Source organism: Podospora anserina, chromosome 1 (genome assembly GCF_000226545.1).
Source record: "Podospora anserina S mat+ genomic DNA chromosome 1, supercontig 6".
Classification (NCBI taxonomy): Eukaryota; Fungi; Ascomycota; class Sordariomycetes; order Sordariales; family Podosporaceae; genus Podospora; species Podospora anserina.
The window spans coordinates 287,717-305,874 of record NW_001914851.1 but is presented as its reverse complement, the minus strand read 5'-3'; the positions used below and the strand labels follow the sequence as shown (position 1 = coordinate 305,874).

Sequence of the window (18,158 nt, the reverse complement as noted above, 5' to 3'; positions counted from 1 at the left end):
ATCTCGACAGAGGTATTCTGTCCATATCGAAAACAGGGGGTATCTAAATCTTCTTGTTCCAAAACAAGGGGTGACATAATCCATATCACCCCCCCCTTCCCTCCCTCTCTTAACCGGAGCTAGATAGACATGTACACGACCATTTCTAACAACGACGCACAATGAATGGGAAAAGAAGTGAAGAAAAAAGAGGCTGACCCCTTGAGTGTTTGTTGTTGTCATGTAGGAATGCGAATGTTATTAGTACTGTATGTAGCTGGCAAATCGGCAAAAGGATCATTTGCCTGTGCCGCTCTTCCTGTTCATCAGGCCTTGGAAGAAGGCCTGCAGGTTTTCGGTATCCATTTGGGCGTTTGCTTCGGCGCCCACCTCGTCTGTTGGGCTGCCTGGCTCGGAGGTGCCGTATGCTTGACGGTCCTGGACACAAATGTTAGTCTCCTGTGGTATGATTAGAGTTCAAAATTTTCACCGGGGTGCTCACCTTGAGCCTCTGAACCATGTCATCCGCGTCTACTTGGATACCGCCCATGTTGAATTGCACCGGGCCAATATGCTCCAACACTTTGGCTTCTGTCGGCCGAGTATACGGGTCCAGCGCCCCCTCATCCTCCTCAATCTTCTTGAAGGGTTTATTTCTGGAGCTGCCAAAGTCTTGACCAAAGGTCTCGTCGTGCTGTTTCTTGAAGGTCTCGAGCTGCTTGAGCTGTTTGCCGAGGAAGGCTTGGGTGTCCTCGCTCTTTACTTCAAGCTCGGTCGAGTGAGTGTCGCGCCCCGCCAGCTGGAGGGCGTCCATTGTGGGATCCTGCACCGACAGCTCGTATAGCCTGACTGTCGAGCCCTGGGGGTCGTCGTCGTCCTCTTCTTCCTGGTCGTGAACAGCTTCACCGCTTTCGCCATTGGGCTCGCCATTTGACGTGTTGCCGTTTGATTGAGGATGTGGGAATGGCTGATCGAGATCGGCGGTCCAGGCATTGCTGACACGTTCCACGTCGAAACCTTCTCGTAGTACACGGATCTTACCCCACGAGTCCCAGTTGGGAGGGACTACAATCTTGTCCCTGTCGATGACATTGTGCTTTAGTGGTTGCTTCTTCAGAAGTGAGTGGATGCCAAGGCTTGAGTGAATCAAGCTTGGGAGTTGCGAGGGTAAAGAGGGGGTGGTGTAAATCAGAGAAGCGCCATCTGCGGAACCACATTAGCATTGTGACGATTGTTTTCTCTGAAAAATAAGGGCAGCATACGCCTAAGCAATACTGTCCGCATGAACTGTAACACAACATCAAACTCCTCCTCCTTCCAACTTTGTGTTTTTTCAAGGTATTCCATTTTTTCGGCCTACCGAGGCTGAGGTTAGCTACTGCGAAAAAGGAGGCGATTCCATGGGATGTTACATTTTGAGCGACAACGCATAGTGGGATACCCAGTGCGTCCTCCCACTCGCCAGGACCTGGGGGTAAAGCAACACCATCATCCGCGACTGGCAAGGCCGTTGTGCCGTCGAGGTTGGTCCCGCCACCCCTACCGCGGTCGCGCCACGACAACATCACTTCCTCCATTGTTGCCATACACTCATGGCTTAACGAGATCAGAACAGTCCTGAGTAACAAAATCCACTCCCGCAACTGGCGCATCCATTTCCACGGCTGAGACCAATCCAGTAATATTACAATCAGGGTATTGGGTATCGTCTGAGGCGTCAGAAGCGGCTTGAGAAGAGACGCGAAGCTCGGCGAGGGGTTTGTAAGAGTGTACAGAGATATGCGAGCCAAGGTGTCTTCCTGGTCGGCATCAAGAACGTCGTAGTAGGTATACCCCAGTGCAAAGCTGTTTGCGACTGGGGGCATTCGAGATGTGTTTCGATCAAGGGTTCGGCGTAGCTCGTTGTTGGAGAGGGATTCGAAGAACTCTCGCTGGGAGTCGACAGTACCTCCTAGTAAAATAATATTCTTTTCTGGCAGTCGCTTTGCGCTGGCTACCCCGTCCAGCATGGAGCTCCAGAGATCCTTCTTCTCCGCCTTCTCGCCATTCTTGCCATCTGATCCTGACCCAACAGAGGCTGTCGTGTAAGACGAGTACCGGTTTGTATTCCCGGCCATGGCTGCGCCTGTTCAGGACGAGCTCACCGTGTTGCTTGAATGGGATGTTGTCGTCGCTGGAGTCGCATTTGCGTGTTCAGGGATTCGTGGTGTTTGGGCTCGAAGTTAAAGGTCGCAAGGCAAGACACTCGATAACCGTCCGCCGGCGCCGCTATGTCGATTGATCGTTCCGTTTGCTGGTCGCCCTGAAAACGCTCCCCTCCAGCAGGTGTTGACTTCAGGAGAGCTCAAATGCGGGCCGTAAATTCCCCGAAACATTCGCGGACGTCGTTGGGAGACGCGACTGGCGGCGTTTGCCCAATGTCAGACAGAGTTGCAAGCCAGTCCAGCCAGTGGACCCTGGCTGCAGGGGGTTCGGGCGGTGGACATCTTTGTCTCGTTGAACCCTAACCCCTGCTCCCCCGCTACACCCTTTTGTTGCATAGTCTTTGCGGCGGGCTTTTGCCCAACTGCGCGCTCCCCTTTCCGAGTGACTCCGATGACTCTTCAAAAGACATATAGTGCACTGTCACAGTTCCGAACTCGGTATCACACCTCCAGAGAGGCTTATCTATTTTCTTCGAGAGAGAAATACAATGTTATTGCAGGTCTTGGGACCAAAACGGCCTTGGCTGCAGTCAGATCTATGTAAATAGGCGAGCTTCCCCAGGCTAATGGAACCTTCCGGCATCCACCTGGTCTTTACCTGCAGCAGCTCCGCCACTGATTACCTAGCGCATTCCCCACTCTCTCGGGTCATCCTCCGTGAAAGGCTGCCATCGTCATTCATCCAACTGTATTACACCGATTGCCTACAAATAGGCAACGTTTTTGCGCTTGAACATCTACAGCCAACTATACGCAACGGTCACCACCAGTTTGATCCGACGTTGATAACAGGCACAATGGCGAGCACAGCCAAGTATACGCCTGCTGCGCAGGAAGATCCCGATGCGCACCTCTACACGCAGCCGCCTCCGTCGTACCAGGCTGAGAGCAGCTCGGCGCAAGACAATGCCGCCCTCTTTGGCGGCGCCCCTCGCAGCAGCGAAGACAACATCCCCGATGACTTCAAGGTGGGCATACTCCTGCGCTTACTCTGTATCAACAGCTTGACCTAACAGCGCTTCTCTAGTTCGGAGGTTCCGTTGCCGAAGCTACCCTCGAGATCCGCAACCAGTTCATCCGCAAAGTCTACACCATTCTTACTGTCCAAATACTCGCAACAACCCTCGTGAGCTCCCTAAGCTTCATGAGCGATGGCTACAGAAATTGGATTCAGAACAACCCCACCGTTCTCTGGCTATCTCTCTTCGGCTCCATGGGTTTCATGATCCTCACCTACTGGAAACGTCACTCATATCCTACCAATCTGCTCTTCCTCTCCGGCTTCACACTTCTTGAAGCCTACACCATCTCCGTCATTGTCTCTTTCTACGACTCTTCTATCGTACTCAACGCAGTCGTGCTCACCGGCGGCATCTTCATCTTCTTGACGGCCTTCGCTTGTCAGTCCAAGTACGACTTCACTTCATGGATGCCATATCTCTTTGGCGCTCTTTGGGGCTTGGTCCTCTTCGGGTTTATGTCCTTCTTCCTTCCTCACACCAGCACCACTGAGCTCATCTACGGTCTGTTGGCCGCGTTGATCTTCAGCGGCTACATCCTCGTGGACACACAGCTCGTTATGAGGAAGCACCATGTCGAGGAGGAGATCGCTGCCGCTTTGAGTTTGTATCTTGACATTATCAACCTGTTCTTGGCCATTTTGCGGATTCTGAACAGCCAGAACAATAACTAAGTTTGGCGGCGGTTAAAGAAGTGGTCGTGGTGAATGGGCGAAGGAAGGTTCAGAATGACGGACGATAAGGTACGATATGGGATCAAGAGACGAGCGTGGTATGACAGGGCGGAGGTCGTTTTGTATTATTGATGTTTGCTTCCCTCTTTGTTTTTTGTTTTTGGCTTGGGATGACTCGACCTGATGGGATTACTATTCTTGGTTTCGGCAGGAGTTAATAAATGGACGGTCCGTTATGACTAAGGGCTTGCTTCGTCTACAGTGTTTGGTTTCGAATGATCTTTTAAAATGTGATTGATGTAGGCAGTTTGCTATAGCGTAGAATGTGTTGAGGAAATCGTTTCTTTGGGCCCGGCAAAGCATCAGCTTCCACCAACCCCACTAAACTCGATCAATTTATTTCAGATTTGCCTCCGCGAGGTTTCTATTCACACCACACCTTCTGGTCGCTGAAACTAAGAGCTGAAAGACGCGCCAAGCCACACGCGAAGGAAGTCGCCGTTGATTCCTTGTCCGTTAGTTGTTGCACTTTAGTATATCTTGCCGACCTTCGTCGCCATCCGCGACAAATCACCCTGGCACGCCGCTCTTTTTTCTGGAGGCTTTGGCAGATGGCGAGAAAGGGGGGACCAAAGTTTTATGCTGTTCGCGTCGGCAAAAAGCCCGGTGTTTACACCAGCTGGGATGAGGCCAGTGACCAAGTCATTGGCTTTGGCGGCGCAATTCGTGAGATTCTCTTCCTTCATGATGCATACCTTGCACTGACTGACCTTCATAGACAAAAGCTTTCCCACCCGCAAGGAAGCACAGGATTGGTTCAACGCGGGCCGCTCTTCTTCAAACACGACAAACCAGCAGGCTAGCAGCAGCAGTACTCGCCAACCTTTCCGACAGGGACCTGATCACCCAACACCACAAACCACCTATCTCATCCGACGTGGCTCTGATCAGTCCTCGCCTCAAACCAGCTATCCTGGTCGAACCAACCGCAATGATCCTGCTCCGGCCCGCGACAACTCCCCATCACCACCAGCACCACCACCAGCATTCCCTCGCTATCCCATCATAAACACCGTCACCAACAACATCGTCCTCCCCAAAAAGAACCCAGTCCCCCCAACCTCAACCGCCACCAGAGAGCCCCCCGCCAAAAGAGCCAGACCCAACCCCGACCCAAACGAACTGATCGTAGTCTACACCGACGGCGCCGCCCCCGGCAACGGCAAAAGGCACGCCGCAGCCGGGATAGGAGTCTACTTCGGCGCCGGCGACCCCAGGAACATCTCCAAACGCCTCCCGGGCCCCTTGCAAACCAACCAGCGCGCCGAGCTCATGGCCATCCTCCTCGCGCTTCAGGCTTTTGACCCCGCCGAGTCGGTGGAGATCAGAACAGACAGTCAATACTCCATCGACTGCGTGACAAAGTGGTATCGGGGATGGGTCAGAAACGGGTGGCTGTCGGCTAAGGGCGCGGCGGTTAAGAACGACGATATCATCAAGCCTATTCGGGCTCTGATTGACGAGAGGGATGCCGTCGGGGCGAGGACAAAGTTTACCAAGGTGGCGGGACATTCGGGGGACCCGGGGAACGATGCGGCTGATCGCTTGGCCGTTCTCGGGGCTCAGCTGCCTGTAGTTGAAAGCCGCTTGCGGAGGTGGAGAGGTTGAGGTGTTTGGCGGATTGGGCATTGGTTTTCTCGTATTTGTAAATCACACACAGCGAAGAGGGGTGGATAGTCAACGTTGTTAAGAGAGTACAAATCGTCGAGATGAAAACTTAATTTAGGTGATATCTGCATTAGAAGTCCAATAGTAGAAAAAAAGGAAAATAAAGCGAGTCAGATAGTAAGTGGCCGACTCAGGGTATAACCAGCAAGCTGATGCTGACAGACGTGACGGAAAGAACAACAGCCTGGCCACCTCCCAAAGAGCCCTCCCTCCTCTGCATTACGGGGTCCATGCTTCCGTTGCCTCACCCCCTGGTTATGGCGTCGGCTGGAACCAAAAAGAGAACTACCAAATTTTGACTTCGTCACCTAACCTGATATCCAGCCGACACCATCTATGCCTTCCCTTGATGACTTCCGCGTGAACCCTGTGCCCTTTCCGCCAGCCTATCACGCACCTCTTTTCCAGTCGCTCTTCGTCACTGCCATTGCGGGCGTGCTCCATCGTCCTCTGTTTCTCGTCACATTCATGGCCTTGAGCTGGGGCTAGTATCGTCTTGGTAAAAAAAAAAAATTGCAGAAGCAGCGGGGGGGGGAATATTTTGTCTCTAAACACAACAGAAGAACCAACGCCTGCACAGAAAGATCAGGTCGCCTAGAAAGTTTCGAAGTTTCGCCATATCGGTATGACAGCCGTGGAACTTCGATAACCTGATACCATCATGGGGTTTACTCTGGGTTGCCATTGGGCTCCGAGTGGTTGGAAGGAGTCCCTTGTTGGGCAGCAGCCGCAGCGGCAGCCTCGCGCTGCATCCGGGCCTCGATCTCGCGGAGCTGGGATTCGCGGGCCAGGAGCTCCTGGCGCTTCTCGTTGATCTCGCGTTGAACCTTGACCTCGATTTCGCGGAGCTTCTCCTCCTCACGGCGCAGCTGTTCCTCCTTGAGGCGAACAGACTGTGACGCAAGGTCCTCAGGGTTCATGGAAGAGTCGCTGCAGCTGATTAGTATGTATCTCACCACAAAAGCATACGCATTAACTTACACCCCAGCACCACCCTCGACGCTCTTGCTGAGCTTCTCGGTACGGTAGTTTTCGTAGAGGAAATCGTGGGTGATTTCCTTCAAGTCAGCAAGGTGGCTGTGGAGAAGCGCGGACCGGATAGCCAAGAAATCGGAGTGACGCGGGTTGTCAACCTCGACGACACCCCAAGGGTACTGGCGGGCGCGAACTTGGCGACCTCCGATCTCGATGATGTCTTCCGATCCGACAATAGCGAATGGCATAAGACCTCTGAGCTCGGCGTTCTCCTCCACTGTGTCCTCATCGTCCTCCTCAATATCGTAAGGAAAGTTGTAAACGGGAATGCGGTAGTGTTCGATATCCTCCATCACAAGCTTCTTCGTCTCTGCGAGTTCGGCGGGAGTAAGCGAGTCGGCCCGGCCAATAACGGGGATGACGTTGACCCTGGGGGCAAGGCGCTTCATGAGCTCGATATCAAGCTCGCGGAGGCTAGCGCGTATGTTAGCAGGGTATTGAGGCCCAAGTTGGGAGCAGAGGATAAATTACCCATGGCCGGTCGGGGTGATGAAGTAAAGCATGGCGTGGATGCGGTTGTCTCTGAAACGGGGATTACGCTTGATACGCGACTCCTCCGCAAGAATGTCATCGTATTGCCTCTCCAAGTACCCAACGATCTCGGCAAAGCTGTTTGTACCCAACCAGTTAGCACGCGGTCTTGTCTTGTCTGCCACGGGCTTTGGAGCACCTACCTGGCCTCATTGTCAATCTGGTCGCCAAAGCCCGGTGTGTCGACGATGGTCAGAGAAATACGCGTTCCCTCCTCATCCAACTCAAGCTCTATCCACTGTTAGATGCTGGCTTATCCGTGCCTCAGGTTCTCGTCCTAAAGGGGGGGGGGGGGGGGGTTGCATACCGACGGTGACGGGCTTGATCTTGACGCCATCCTCGACGTGCGCAGTAGACGGGTCATCCGATTCCTTGTGGCCAAGGACGGGCTTGCCGCAGAGGGTGTTGACAAAGGTAGTACGGCCTAGAAGAATCACCAGCGCAGTCAGCCACACGTGCGCGCAAGAGCATGGCCAAACATGACGGCCTTGTAGTTGATGTTTGTTTACTTACCAGTTCCCGAGGCGCCGCAGACCATCAGGCAGAACTGGATACCCTTCTTGACGTTCTTCTTTCGGCGGATCATCTTCTGCTCAATGCCAAACAACGTGTTGTTAGCTCCAACCATAGCTGCGAAGTTATGCAGGTTCGGTGTAGACGGGTGTTTTGAGGTCTGCCACACGTGCGAAATGCGGGTTGCGGAGAGCTGTGTTGCGGGCGAAGGATGCGAAGGGTTATGGGCTTCACTGAGGAAGCTGGATGGACAGGGAAAGGCAGACGTACGGCTGGAGAAGACATGATATTGGTGTGGAGTCGCGACTTGTATGGAAACACGGGTAAAACTAGCGCCGACCTTCGACACAGCGTTCAACAGGCAATCAAGAATAGAATTAATAGACGATTGGGCGTATCCAGGCACCAAAAAGGCGGACTCTCGAATGAATGCTTGTGTAGAATCAACAAGCGTCGTCGGAGTCGAGGAATGGGACGACGGCGAGGATGATCACGGTTCGGGTTGGGAAAAGGAGAAGGGCCGGGATGGGCGTCGAGGCGGAAAATGCCAATTTCACAAAATTGTTGCGGGTGCTACCGCAGCAGGAGCCCAGGAGTTTCAGCACGGAGCACTTCTGGCTCTGGCAGTGAGTGAGAACCACCGTCCACTAACAGCCAGAGCTGTCAACCCAGCACAGGAGCAGTAATGACCAGCCGCCCCAGCCCGCAAATCTCAGGGGTTGCCGTTCATGACATGGCGCTAGCCCTGTCTGGGAAAGGCGCGCTCCAAATCCCCAGGTGGAAGCGCCCCTTCCTCGGGACTCCAGATTCCCCACCCGGACATTTCATAGGCAGGCAACAGCTGGGGACGGCTGGCAAGGCCTCGTGTCTCGATTTCACCCAGTCCTGTTGTCTCAATGGTCTCAGCATCAGCGATTGCGTTGTTGGCGCAGTTGGAGTTGAAGCTGGTGACTGTCTTTGAGACTGCAAAACTCACTTCTGCGTTCCAGCTCTCCGCCAGTTGTGAATCTTGGACAGGACATGAAACAGGAAGCTTTTGTACAGAGTTGGGTCAACCTCGCCTGTTAAAAGATCGTATAAGTGGCCGCTGCCAGGCGTGGCTCTCTGGAACTCCTTCATCCAACAACCTCAGGAGCAGCCGGAGTGCAGCTGACACACTCAAAGCGCCAAGCCCAGCCTGTTTACGGATAGCAACAACAACACCTCGTCATCCATCTATCTCGACGTTGTCAGTTGCCGTTTGTTTTTCTTATCTCGTTTTCGTAATCAAGCTTTGACCGGCACTGCATCCGCTCATATTTGTCTCATCCTGCTCGGCACCGACCTTCATCAGCAACCACCCCCCGGCATCGGTTCGGGGCAATCGGACTATCATGAATACTCGACCGCCTCTCGAGACAACCAGCCTTCCACTGGTTCTCTCGATAACATTTAATGACGATTGCAGCTGTTTTGCTGTCGGGCTGAATACAGGGTTTCGGAGTAAGTGCTTTACCTGTGTCTTGAGAGTCGTTGAACTACCCATCAACTGTGCTCCACCCAATTCTCGACTCTCCTGTAACACAAGAAGATGATGGCACTCCCTCTGAACTCGACCATTGGACTTGGCTACTTTGTGCAACAGCGCTAACAATGACAAGTCTTTAGCTCGGAAACATGCACGCAGACCACAGCACGCGGTATGTCTTTCCTTATCAGTCTTGCGTGTGCGTTTCTTGACCCTTTGAAGACTGACTACGAGCCTGAGCAGAATTCAACGCGGGTGTTGGGCTGGTTCAGATGATGGGCAAGGCTAACTATCTGGGCATCGTCGGTGGGGGTAGGAAGCCAAAGTTTGCTGCCAACAAGCTGATCCTCTGGGACGAGGGTAGGAGCAAGTCCGCTCTCGATATCAGCGCGTTGACACCTGTGAGGGGCACTCAGTTGTCTAAGGAACGGATAGTCGTGGTGCTACAGAACAGTGTCCGGCTATACAAGTTTGCCAAACCGCCTTCGTTCATCACAGCCTACGAGACGGCCAACAACCCACTGGGGCTTTGCCGCATGTCATCCAGAATCATCGCATTCCCAGGCCGAAGTGCCGGGCAGGTGCAAGTGGTTGAGATTGCTACGTCAAACGTGAGCATCATCCCGGCCCACGCAGCGGCCATTCGAGCCCTTCAGCTGAGTCTGGATGGCGAGCTTATAGCAACTGCTAGCGAGACCGTAAGTGGCTTTTAATTTTCAAGGCATTGGCTGCGGTGTTCGCTTGCTAACTTGGAACATAGGGAACGTTGATTCGAGTATTCTCAACCAGGACCTGCGCCAAGATAGCTGAACTTCGGAGAGGAATCGATCCAGCAGCTATCTTTTCTCTTGCGTTCAACCCATCTGGGACTATGCTCGCTTGCACATCGGACAAGTCCACTCTACATGTCTTCGACATACCGAAAGGAAAGAGATTGGGTGGCCAGGGTGAGGACGGGGCGCCGGAAACAGCGAATGATCAAGGGAAATGGGGGATTTTGTCCAAGATCCCTTTAATGCCTCGATTCGTCAAGGATGCTTATTCCTTTGCCACACACCCCTTCGAGGCGGGTGATGAACCCTCTGGTGCGAACCAGCTTCTCACAGAGAGCTCAACACTTGGGACTATGAGGCTGCCAAAAGGGGTTATTGGTTGGCTTGACGACACTTCGCTGCTGGTAGTTGGAGCTGGCACTGACGCTCGTTGGGAAAAGTTTATCATCAAGGATGAGGGAGGGGGCAAACGTTCTCTAGCAAAGGCGGGCTGGAAGAGATATCTCGCGGACTAGGAGGGGACTACTCGACGTATTGACCTTTTGGCGCGGCGTTAGTGTGGGTGGCATTGCTTGTTTAGGGGGTATGGTTTACATGGAATTATGGGAAGGGGGCAGGCTTTCAGCGGCAGGAATTTGGGCTCAACAGCAGGCGTTTATTTGGCATTTTACTTGATGGCATCATTCTCCAGCAAACATTAGCGGCTGGTTCAATGTGTAGTTTTGTATTAAACATGGCTTGGGTATCTTATCAACTCGTTGCACTTCTTCAATGACCAACACACTTGGGTCTCCTTTCAGCATCCAGGGCTCCATTCAATCTCTACTCGGGCGTGGGGATCTGCTCCGACTCCTGCGCCGTCTGCGGTCGTCATCATCACGATGACGCCTGTCACGGTCCTTTCTTCGATCATCACCATCTCCTCGATCGTCTTTGGGACGGCGCTCATCGGCCCTGTCTCGGCCTCGGTCGGGCCGGTCATCTCGATCACGCCCGTCGTCTCTATCCCGCCTGTCATCTCTATCCCGCCTGTCATCTCTGTCGCGCCTGACATCTCTGTCGCGTCTGACGTCTCTATCACGCCGGTCACTGATGCGACGTGCTTCGTCCCGATGGCCATCCCTCCTACCATCACGGTCCTTCTCTTTGTCGTTCCCACCAGAGGGTGACATATCTCTTCGGCGCTTCCGGTCTGGGTCGTCCTCGATGCGTTCTTGCCTGCGGTCCTGATGTCTGTCCTCTCGCTCATCCTCGTCACGCTTGGATTTGTGCGAGCGGTGGCGATGCTCCCTATCCTTGTCCTTCTCTCTACGCTCCCTGTGTTTCCGGTTATGTTTCTCCTCCTTCTTCTTCTCCCTCCTTAGGGCCTCATCCACCTCCTTTTTCTTCTCCTCAATCAAAAATTCCTTCATCGGGTCGTCATCGTCGTGATCCTGAATAAGCAGCTGCAATTCCCTCTCCTCCTTGAGCATCGCCCTCCTGGGCTTGTCGTCCTCATCCTCGTCCGTACCGTCCTCATCCTCACTCGGCAGGCCCTTCTCCAACCTCTCCCGCCTCATGACATCCTCCCACCCAACCTTGCACTCCTCCAAGTCCTCATCGTCCCTCGCCTTGTACCGCGCATGATCAACCCTGATCAGCCTCCCCGCAATCTCCGCGCCCCCCAGGTTATCCACCGCCAAGTCGGTGCTCCGCTGGTCTTCGTACTTGAGCCACCCAAAGCCCTTTGATTTACCTGTTTCCTTATCGCGGACGAGCTTGAGAAAGGTCGGCTCGCCGTACTGGCTGAAGATGGTGATGACGTCGCCTTCGGTGAGCTCGTAGGGAAGGCCGCCAAAGTAGACGAAGGCTGTGTCGCGATAGTCGGTATGCCAGGAGGCAGAGGGGGGGATCCCGTTTTCAAGCTCCTTTTTATTGAGCGCTTGAATGGCGCGTATTTGGTTCATTTTTTGGGAGGCGTGGTTGGATGTGGTTTGAGGGCAGTGGTCGTGCTGGAAGAGAAGGCTGAGCATTTGATTGGGAAAACATTGGCTGGAAATAAGGCGAGGCTGCAACAACCTTGCTGGCCCGTGCCAAGCACCAAAGAAAACAGAAAGCCCGGGTTAGGGTCCAGCCGAGCTTGGCGCCAACTTTAAGCACCGGGCGCCAGCGAATGAGAATCCCCACAAATCAGGTGTCACGCGAAAGCTTGAGCTGTCTGATCATTTGGGTTTCATCAACCCCTATTTTTTGATGTTGAAATTCCTGCCTTCAGGGGATGGTGGGCAAACCGGTTGGTTGCTTGATAGGAAGCGCGGCCAAAGACTTGGGGAAAATATAGTCAGTGATTGGACAGGCCATTGTTTGCTGCTTTCAAGGATCTGTATTCGGCAACTTTCGAAGCTGTGGGCTATTCCTAGGTGTGAGCTTGACAAGCTTTCCAGTTCCCTGACAGGAGCTTTCGAATGTGCGCCCAACACTGGCCGGCGAGCAATAAACAAAAAGATCCAGCCACAGTGCGGAAAGGGGCCACATGCAACAATTGGACGATGAGATGCAGCAGACCACCCCGCGCTCGAAAGATGGTGGGGTTGAGGTCCCTGAACTGTGTAACCCTCTACGGACCCCCTCTGATCAGTTGTCGTGCAACAGCTGTTCCCCCGACCCGATCTTGGGTGTACAGACGGTGTCACAGATCTTTCAAATAGAAAAGCTCGAGCATTGTCTTGAGCTAGACATTCAGTTGAATAGGAGTTTTCGTGCTGCATCTGTCACCAGCAAAAAAAAACATGTTTGAAGAAAGCAAGAAAAAGGAGAACAGAGCTGATCTACGGTCAGTGCTCACCCTGCTTCTGCCATCCCCGCCTTTCCCAATCCAGCAAGGTGCGCTTGGAGTTTTTGGTGCCGGGGCCCATACCCCTGGAAGAAAGCTCACAGCAGAAAGCTTGCCGTGAGCGCGCACAGTGCATGTCCACCGCCTTTGGGGCTGGCTGGGCTCAGTCCAGCCCAAATTCAACATTTTGGTCAAACCGCCAAACGGGGTGGAGTGTGGAACTGTTCCCTGCCCGTCGTTCGCTACCGCTGCCGTTGTCTTTTGCCAATTGTCCCATTGGATTGGACTGGATTGGTTTCAAGAGGCAGCTCGTCGTTCGTTTTTGCTGTCGTCTCTATCGTCTTGCTGTTGGTGATTGACGGCGTCCTCGTTTTCTTTTATTTCCCAATCTGGTGGTGTCCCTTCCTGCCTCTCAACATTCAACCCCGTCCCGCACCTGCTCTGAGCACCGCGTGGTGACAGCTGGACCGACGACACTCTCGCACCTCTTGTTCGACCGGCTTTACCGTGCCCAACACGCCCGACGGACGGCTTGTATCCAGCCGGCACGGCTCAAGTAAAAGTCGGTGGCCTCGATCGCGACGAATCTTCAACAACATCGCGCTACTCCATCAGCTCGTCTCCCAGACGGTCAATTGGCGGTCCGGCCGTCGCTCAGTACACCATGAGCAACCTCCCGGCCCCTATTTCTCAAGATGGCCCCGACCAGCACGATACCCAAGTCGCCTCTGTTGGCCTGCCGCAGACAGCACCACGGAGTAACGGCAAGCCCAACAGTTTGAACGTGCCCCTATATATGCAAAGAAACGGCAACAAGGTGCTTGTTCGTCGACCCAAGCGAAAGGATGATGGGGCTCTGAAAGGTCTTGCCCGGTGGTTTGTTGCCAATCAGATTGGTCAGTCCCCATACTTCGTATCTAGGTCTTTAGATCTCAAGCTGACTTCCACAGGACTCTCCTGCAATCTCGTCGCCCTCCTCTTCCTGGCCCACAGCATGCCCCGCGCGCGCGAGTACACATCCAAGTTCTTTACGCTCTCGTATTACAACCAGAATACAGGGAAATACTTCCTCGGTGGCGACGATTGGTACCTCATCGCTTTCTTCATCGTGGTGTTGACGGGCTTGAGGGCTGGGATAATGGAATACGTGCTGGCTCCGTTTGCTAGGGCTAAGGGAGTTCATAAGAAGAAAGACATTGTAAGATTCAGCGAACAAGGCTGGTTGCTGGTCTACTATTCTTTCTTCTGGCCCCTGGGAGTGGTATGTGTCAAAATTACTTTTCGTTTCTGTCGTTGAAGTGAGGCGTGCTGACACGATGGCACAGTACATCTACCGGACATCTACCTACTATCTGAGCCTCCACGATCTTTGGAAAGAATGGCCGAATCGTGAAATGGATGGGCTCATGAAGGCCTACACCCTGGCACAGCTGTCTTTCTACCTGCAGCTACTCATTGTTATCAACATCGAGGAGCGCCGCAAGGACCACTGGCAAATGTTTTCCCACCACATCGTTACAAGCACCTTGATTTATGCTGCTTACAGAGAGGGACACACGCGCGTGGGCAATCTCATTCTGGTTCTGATGGATGTGGTGGACATTTTCCTTCCCGTATGTGTTGTCGTGACGCCTCGGCACCCCTTGATCATGTTCTAGTCTGCTAACCAAGCCCCCTTAGTTCGCCAAGTGTCTGAAATACCTGGGTTACAAGACGATTTGCGATGTCATGTTTGCTGTCTTCATGGTCACATGGTTCATCGCGCGACACATATTCTTTCCGATGACCATCTACTCCGTCTGGGCTCATACCCTGATCTACATGAACGGCTGCTTCTATGGGCGCGAACTTGACGGACCGCACCCGCCACCCGCCAACGACACCTGGCTTTATATTGCGAGGCCGCTCTGGGATACCGATGCACCAGTCTGCTTCAACCACAACTTCCGGAACGGATTCTTCGGCATGCTGTTTTTCCTCCAGATTCTGACCGTGATGTGGTTTTATCTAATCATACGAGTTGCCATCAAAGTGATCAAGGGAGGCAGCGCCGAGGACACGCGAAGTGATGACGAAGCAGATGATCTCGAGGATCCGGATGAGTATGTTTACGAGGAGGCGCAGCCGCTTGAGGAGGAAGTTGGCGCAGACGAAATCGACCTGAAGAGCTGGGAGAGGAGGGTGGCCCGCGGCAAAAGGTCAACAACGGCAACAGGAGTCAGCTTGCCTGGTCACAGCGACCGTAAGGAACTCCTCGGACGAATCGGTTGCGAGAAGCAGGTTGACTAAGGTGGCGATGATTGTGTTGGTTATATTTGCCAAAAAATACCTTTTTCCTTTTATAGCGACAAGACCCGGGCAGGAAGGCAATGGTTGCCAGAGCGAAGAATGCACAGTGGTATAGACGAGGGCCGGCCCACAATCACCAACACTACCACTTTGGCTTGAGGGCGAAATGCAAACTAGGAGGGTACACTAATTGTGGGCGTTGGGGAGATCATTTTTTTGTTTTTCGAATTGACGGGTTTTCCGAAATGTCTTCCTCCGTTGCGTATACATCGGTGCCTTTCTTTTTCTACTGTCACCGCCTCGCAACCAGCCCCCGCTTCTTTTTTCTTATTTGGTTGCCCATTTACTTGCGAGGGGCTGATTTGTGAGACAGTGGAAAGTTGTGGGGTGGTGTTGGGAGTCTACTGTTGCATGGTTTCGCCAGCTGCTGCTCTGGTTGCTCAAAAAATGGTGGGGGGGCAGGCACTGGGATGGAACGGATAGGTGGGGAGGGGAATTGGAACATACACAAACAAACGAACGAAACGAACCCGAGGCGGGGAAAAAAGAATACCCTATTATACCAGTTTTGTTTTCATGCGTCGATCAATATTGAATAGAGAGAGACCTGTTGGTGTACGGCTTAACAAAGAATTTGTTATGTCTGCCTCCTGACAGTCTGTCCAGGTTGGGGAAAGATGGCTGTGTTTCATCTTTAGTCCACAAACATCCTTTGGTTTGTCACAAGACAGAGAGACGCGGCGAGCAGTACATTAGTAGTTTTAATATCAACAAATACCCAATATTTCCCTTCGCGTCCTAACGTCTCAACCCGGGCAACTTGGCATCGCCCACCCGTTCCGACTCCCGTTTTCGTTGTCTCCTTGAGCAAAGATCTATACGCTTTGATGGCCGGATGTACCACTCTGGATCTCCACCGAGAGATTCGGGATGACAATAAAGGGCGACCATGGTCGGGGACAGATACGGTATGGTGTGGAAGAGGGAGTCTTGGTTGGGTAAGGTACTTCTAGCGAAAGTGGGAGCTGGACAAGGTGATGGCCCGCAACGCGCTTGAGCTGGGGTAAGTTGATGTGCTCAGATCAGGTGGACGGTTATTTGGCACTTGGGTGATGCTTATCATGGGAGATACCTGCTGTCTTATCTCAATGGTGCCAAACAAAAACTTGTGTCTCGAGCCCGGCGGTGTTTCCTTTGGATTTGCAGCGGGGGTAAGTGTGGGATTCTGAAGGCGGTAGTCGGGTCTCGAAGATAGATGGGGATTCAGTTGAGATAGAGCCAACCAGATCGAAAAGAACAACGCTGAGAGAAACATGTATATAATAAGACAGGTTGGGATTGCCAATTGGGATTTGACCAGAGACTGCCTTGGTTTGTTGGGATGGACAGGTGGTTAGGATTTGGGTCTGGATGTTGCGTTTGGTGATTCCCGGGTAGATTCCACGCTTTTCATGGTTCCGGCCTGATTTTGTCATGAGCGATGGTAAACTTCGAGTATGATAACGGGCTTCAACAAGAGAATTATGGCACATTACATCGATGTTCACGAGAAGCTGGAGCCCCACAATGCGTTTTGGGGTGCGGTGTTCTAGTTTCATGTAACTGGATACACCGGGGAGAATCCGGTCGATCGCGTGCTCACTCACCTAGGTACCCCGTTGGTCCAAGGTGAGATCACCTTTCCATCACCCAGAGTGTGGACCGGAGTTGCCTACGCTGCGTATTGGGTCCACCCTGGTCAAGTATTCACGGAGTCCGGTGGTTGTGGGAGAAGGGGGCAAGGATAACAAGCGGGGGCTGCTCGTAATTTTGGTTCGAGTCCACAGTCGAGGTTGGGATGAAGTGATGATTATTGCTGCGGTTGCCATGGCCAAGGGAGTGGACTGACAGCGGGACTGGCAGGGGGCCGGACCGAACCGAACCGCTGTTGAAGAAGCTTATCTGAGCTTTGGGGGGTGGGGGGGATTGAAGTTACGAAGCTCCTGGCTCTTCGCATGCAGAATCCTTTTCGCACGTTGACTCCCCTTCATCATCCATGGCTGGACCCTGACGTAAGAAACACGGGGCAACGATGGGACGGACGGTGCTCCTTTTTGCATCCATTGTAAGTTTGTTGTGTGACTGGCCGGTATCCTTCTTGGCCCATACGGACACTTCAAAGCTCAATCACGGAATGCTGCTTTGGAGAAGAGACTACGTTGATGGGCAATTTGAAGACAGCGATCTCGAGAGCAGATGACATGATACACAGTAGAGATTAGTTCCGAGTTGTTCACCTCATTCGCTCTCTGCGAATCCAAGATTGCTTATATGAAGGGGGCAGAATTACCGTTGAGAAGTTTTAGATCGTACACAAATGATGTAGGGGTGGAGTGAGTGGATGGTCACTTCGTATCGCCATCAAAGCCATGCCTCTACCTGCGTGGGCGTGGCTTAGGATGCAAGCCTCTCCCGGCTCTCCTCACGCCAACAGGCTTCCAGATCCCCATTCCGACAACACCACCGAAGCAGAATACGGAGTGGGCCTGCGAAGAACGATCAGGTCGCCATGATCTTAAATATCGCTGGTTGTGCTCCCCTTACTCCCACATCTTTTCCCCAGCAGCATCCAGCCCAGTCAGCCCGGTAGCCCAGAAGTCGACCTTGAAAGCCTTCGCATTGCATTGCTCGCATTGCAACTTTCAAGCGTTGCTTCACTCTTTTCATCATTCTCCCTCTTACCTGCTCCCGTCAGCATCGTCCAACATGAAGGGCATGGTTTCAGCCCTGCTGGCCGCGGGCATTTCGGCCACCTTGCCTTCGAGTGCTCTCGGCAGTGTTGTTGTCATCCGCGACGCTGATTTCCCTGATCCCATTGATGGCTTCATCGGTCCCATTCCCTATGGAAATGCCACCATCAATGCTCCGCTGGACAAGGACGGCAAGGACACCTACATAGGCTTCAAGTTCTTCCCTGAGGCCCACATCCCTCACCTGTGCGCTGCTCACTGTGTGAGCGTCACCAACTATCATCGCAAGCACCCCAAGCCTGATGGCACCTACGACACTTGCAGATTCTTCCTTGCCTTCCCCCTGGTTGAAAACCGAATTCCCC

The 18,158-nt window shown here is 53.1% G+C and overlaps 7 protein-coding genes across 7 annotated transcripts; 4 read left to right on the top strand and 3 right to left on the bottom strand.

Annotated features, from left to right (window-relative positions):
- Positions 1-276: 276 nt before the first annotated feature.
- Positions 277-2,108, bottom strand: PODANS_1_22250 (uncharacterized protein; the record flags this gene model as incomplete). The annotated part of the gene is made up of 4 exons (XM_001906508.1): positions 277-417; positions 482-1,182; positions 1,242-1,335; positions 1,392-2,108. Coding segments are annotated over 4 exons (1,653 nt in total), but the record flags the coding sequence as incomplete, so codon positions are not given.
- Positions 2,109-2,749: 641 nt separating this feature from the next.
- PODANS_1_22240 (uncharacterized protein) lies at positions 2,750-3,876 on the top strand (the record flags this gene model as incomplete). The annotated part of the gene is made up of 2 exons (XM_001906507.1): positions 2,750-3,151; positions 3,211-3,876. 2 exons carry the CDS (start codon positions 2,750-2,752, stop codon positions 3,874-3,876), a joined length of 1,068 nt encoding a protein of 355 aa, XP_001906542.1.
- Positions 3,877-4,487: 611 nt separating this feature from the next.
- Positions 4,488-5,544, top strand: PODANS_1_22230 (uncharacterized protein; the record flags this gene model as incomplete). The annotated part of the gene is made up of 2 exons (XM_001906506.1): positions 4,488-4,602; positions 4,655-5,544. 2 exons carry the CDS (start codon positions 4,488-4,490, stop codon positions 5,542-5,544), a joined length of 1,005 nt encoding a protein of 334 aa, XP_001906541.1.
- A 728-nt stretch (positions 5,545-6,272) lies between these two features.
- Positions 6,273-7,968, bottom strand: PODANS_1_22220 (uncharacterized protein; the record flags this gene model as incomplete). The annotated part of the gene is made up of 7 exons (XM_001906505.1): positions 6,273-6,534; positions 6,586-7,053; positions 7,111-7,248; positions 7,314-7,401; positions 7,478-7,594; positions 7,684-7,759; positions 7,954-7,968. The coding sequence occupies 7 exons, from the start codon at positions 7,966-7,968 to the stop codon at positions 6,273-6,275; spliced, it is 1,164 nt and encodes a 387-aa protein (XP_001906540.1).
- Positions 7,969-9,056: 1,088 nt separating this feature from the next.
- Positions 9,057-10,478, top strand: PODANS_1_22210 (uncharacterized protein; the record flags this gene model as incomplete). Its single annotated transcript, XM_001906504.1, has 4 exons — positions 9,057-9,165; positions 9,324-9,362; positions 9,434-9,888; positions 9,951-10,478. The coding sequence occupies 4 exons, from the start codon at positions 9,057-9,059 to the stop codon at positions 10,476-10,478; spliced, it is 1,131 nt and encodes a 376-aa protein (XP_001906539.1).
- A 300-nt stretch (positions 10,479-10,778) lies between these two features.
- Positions 10,779-11,975, bottom strand: PODANS_1_22200 (uncharacterized protein; the record flags this gene model as incomplete). Its single annotated transcript, XM_001906503.1, has 1 exon — positions 10,779-11,975. The coding sequence occupies one exon, from the start codon at positions 11,973-11,975 to the stop codon at positions 10,779-10,781; it is 1,197 nt and encodes a 398-aa protein (XP_001906538.1).
- Positions 11,976-13,439: 1,464 nt separating this feature from the next.
- PODANS_1_22190 (uncharacterized protein) lies at positions 13,440-15,064 on the top strand (the record flags this gene model as incomplete). Its single annotated transcript, XM_001906502.1, has 3 exons — positions 13,440-14,036; positions 14,101-14,388; positions 14,456-15,064. The coding sequence occupies 3 exons, from the start codon at positions 13,440-13,442 to the stop codon at positions 15,062-15,064; spliced, it is 1,494 nt and encodes a 497-aa protein (XP_001906537.1).
- Between the last annotated feature and the right edge of the window lie 3,094 nt (positions 15,065-18,158).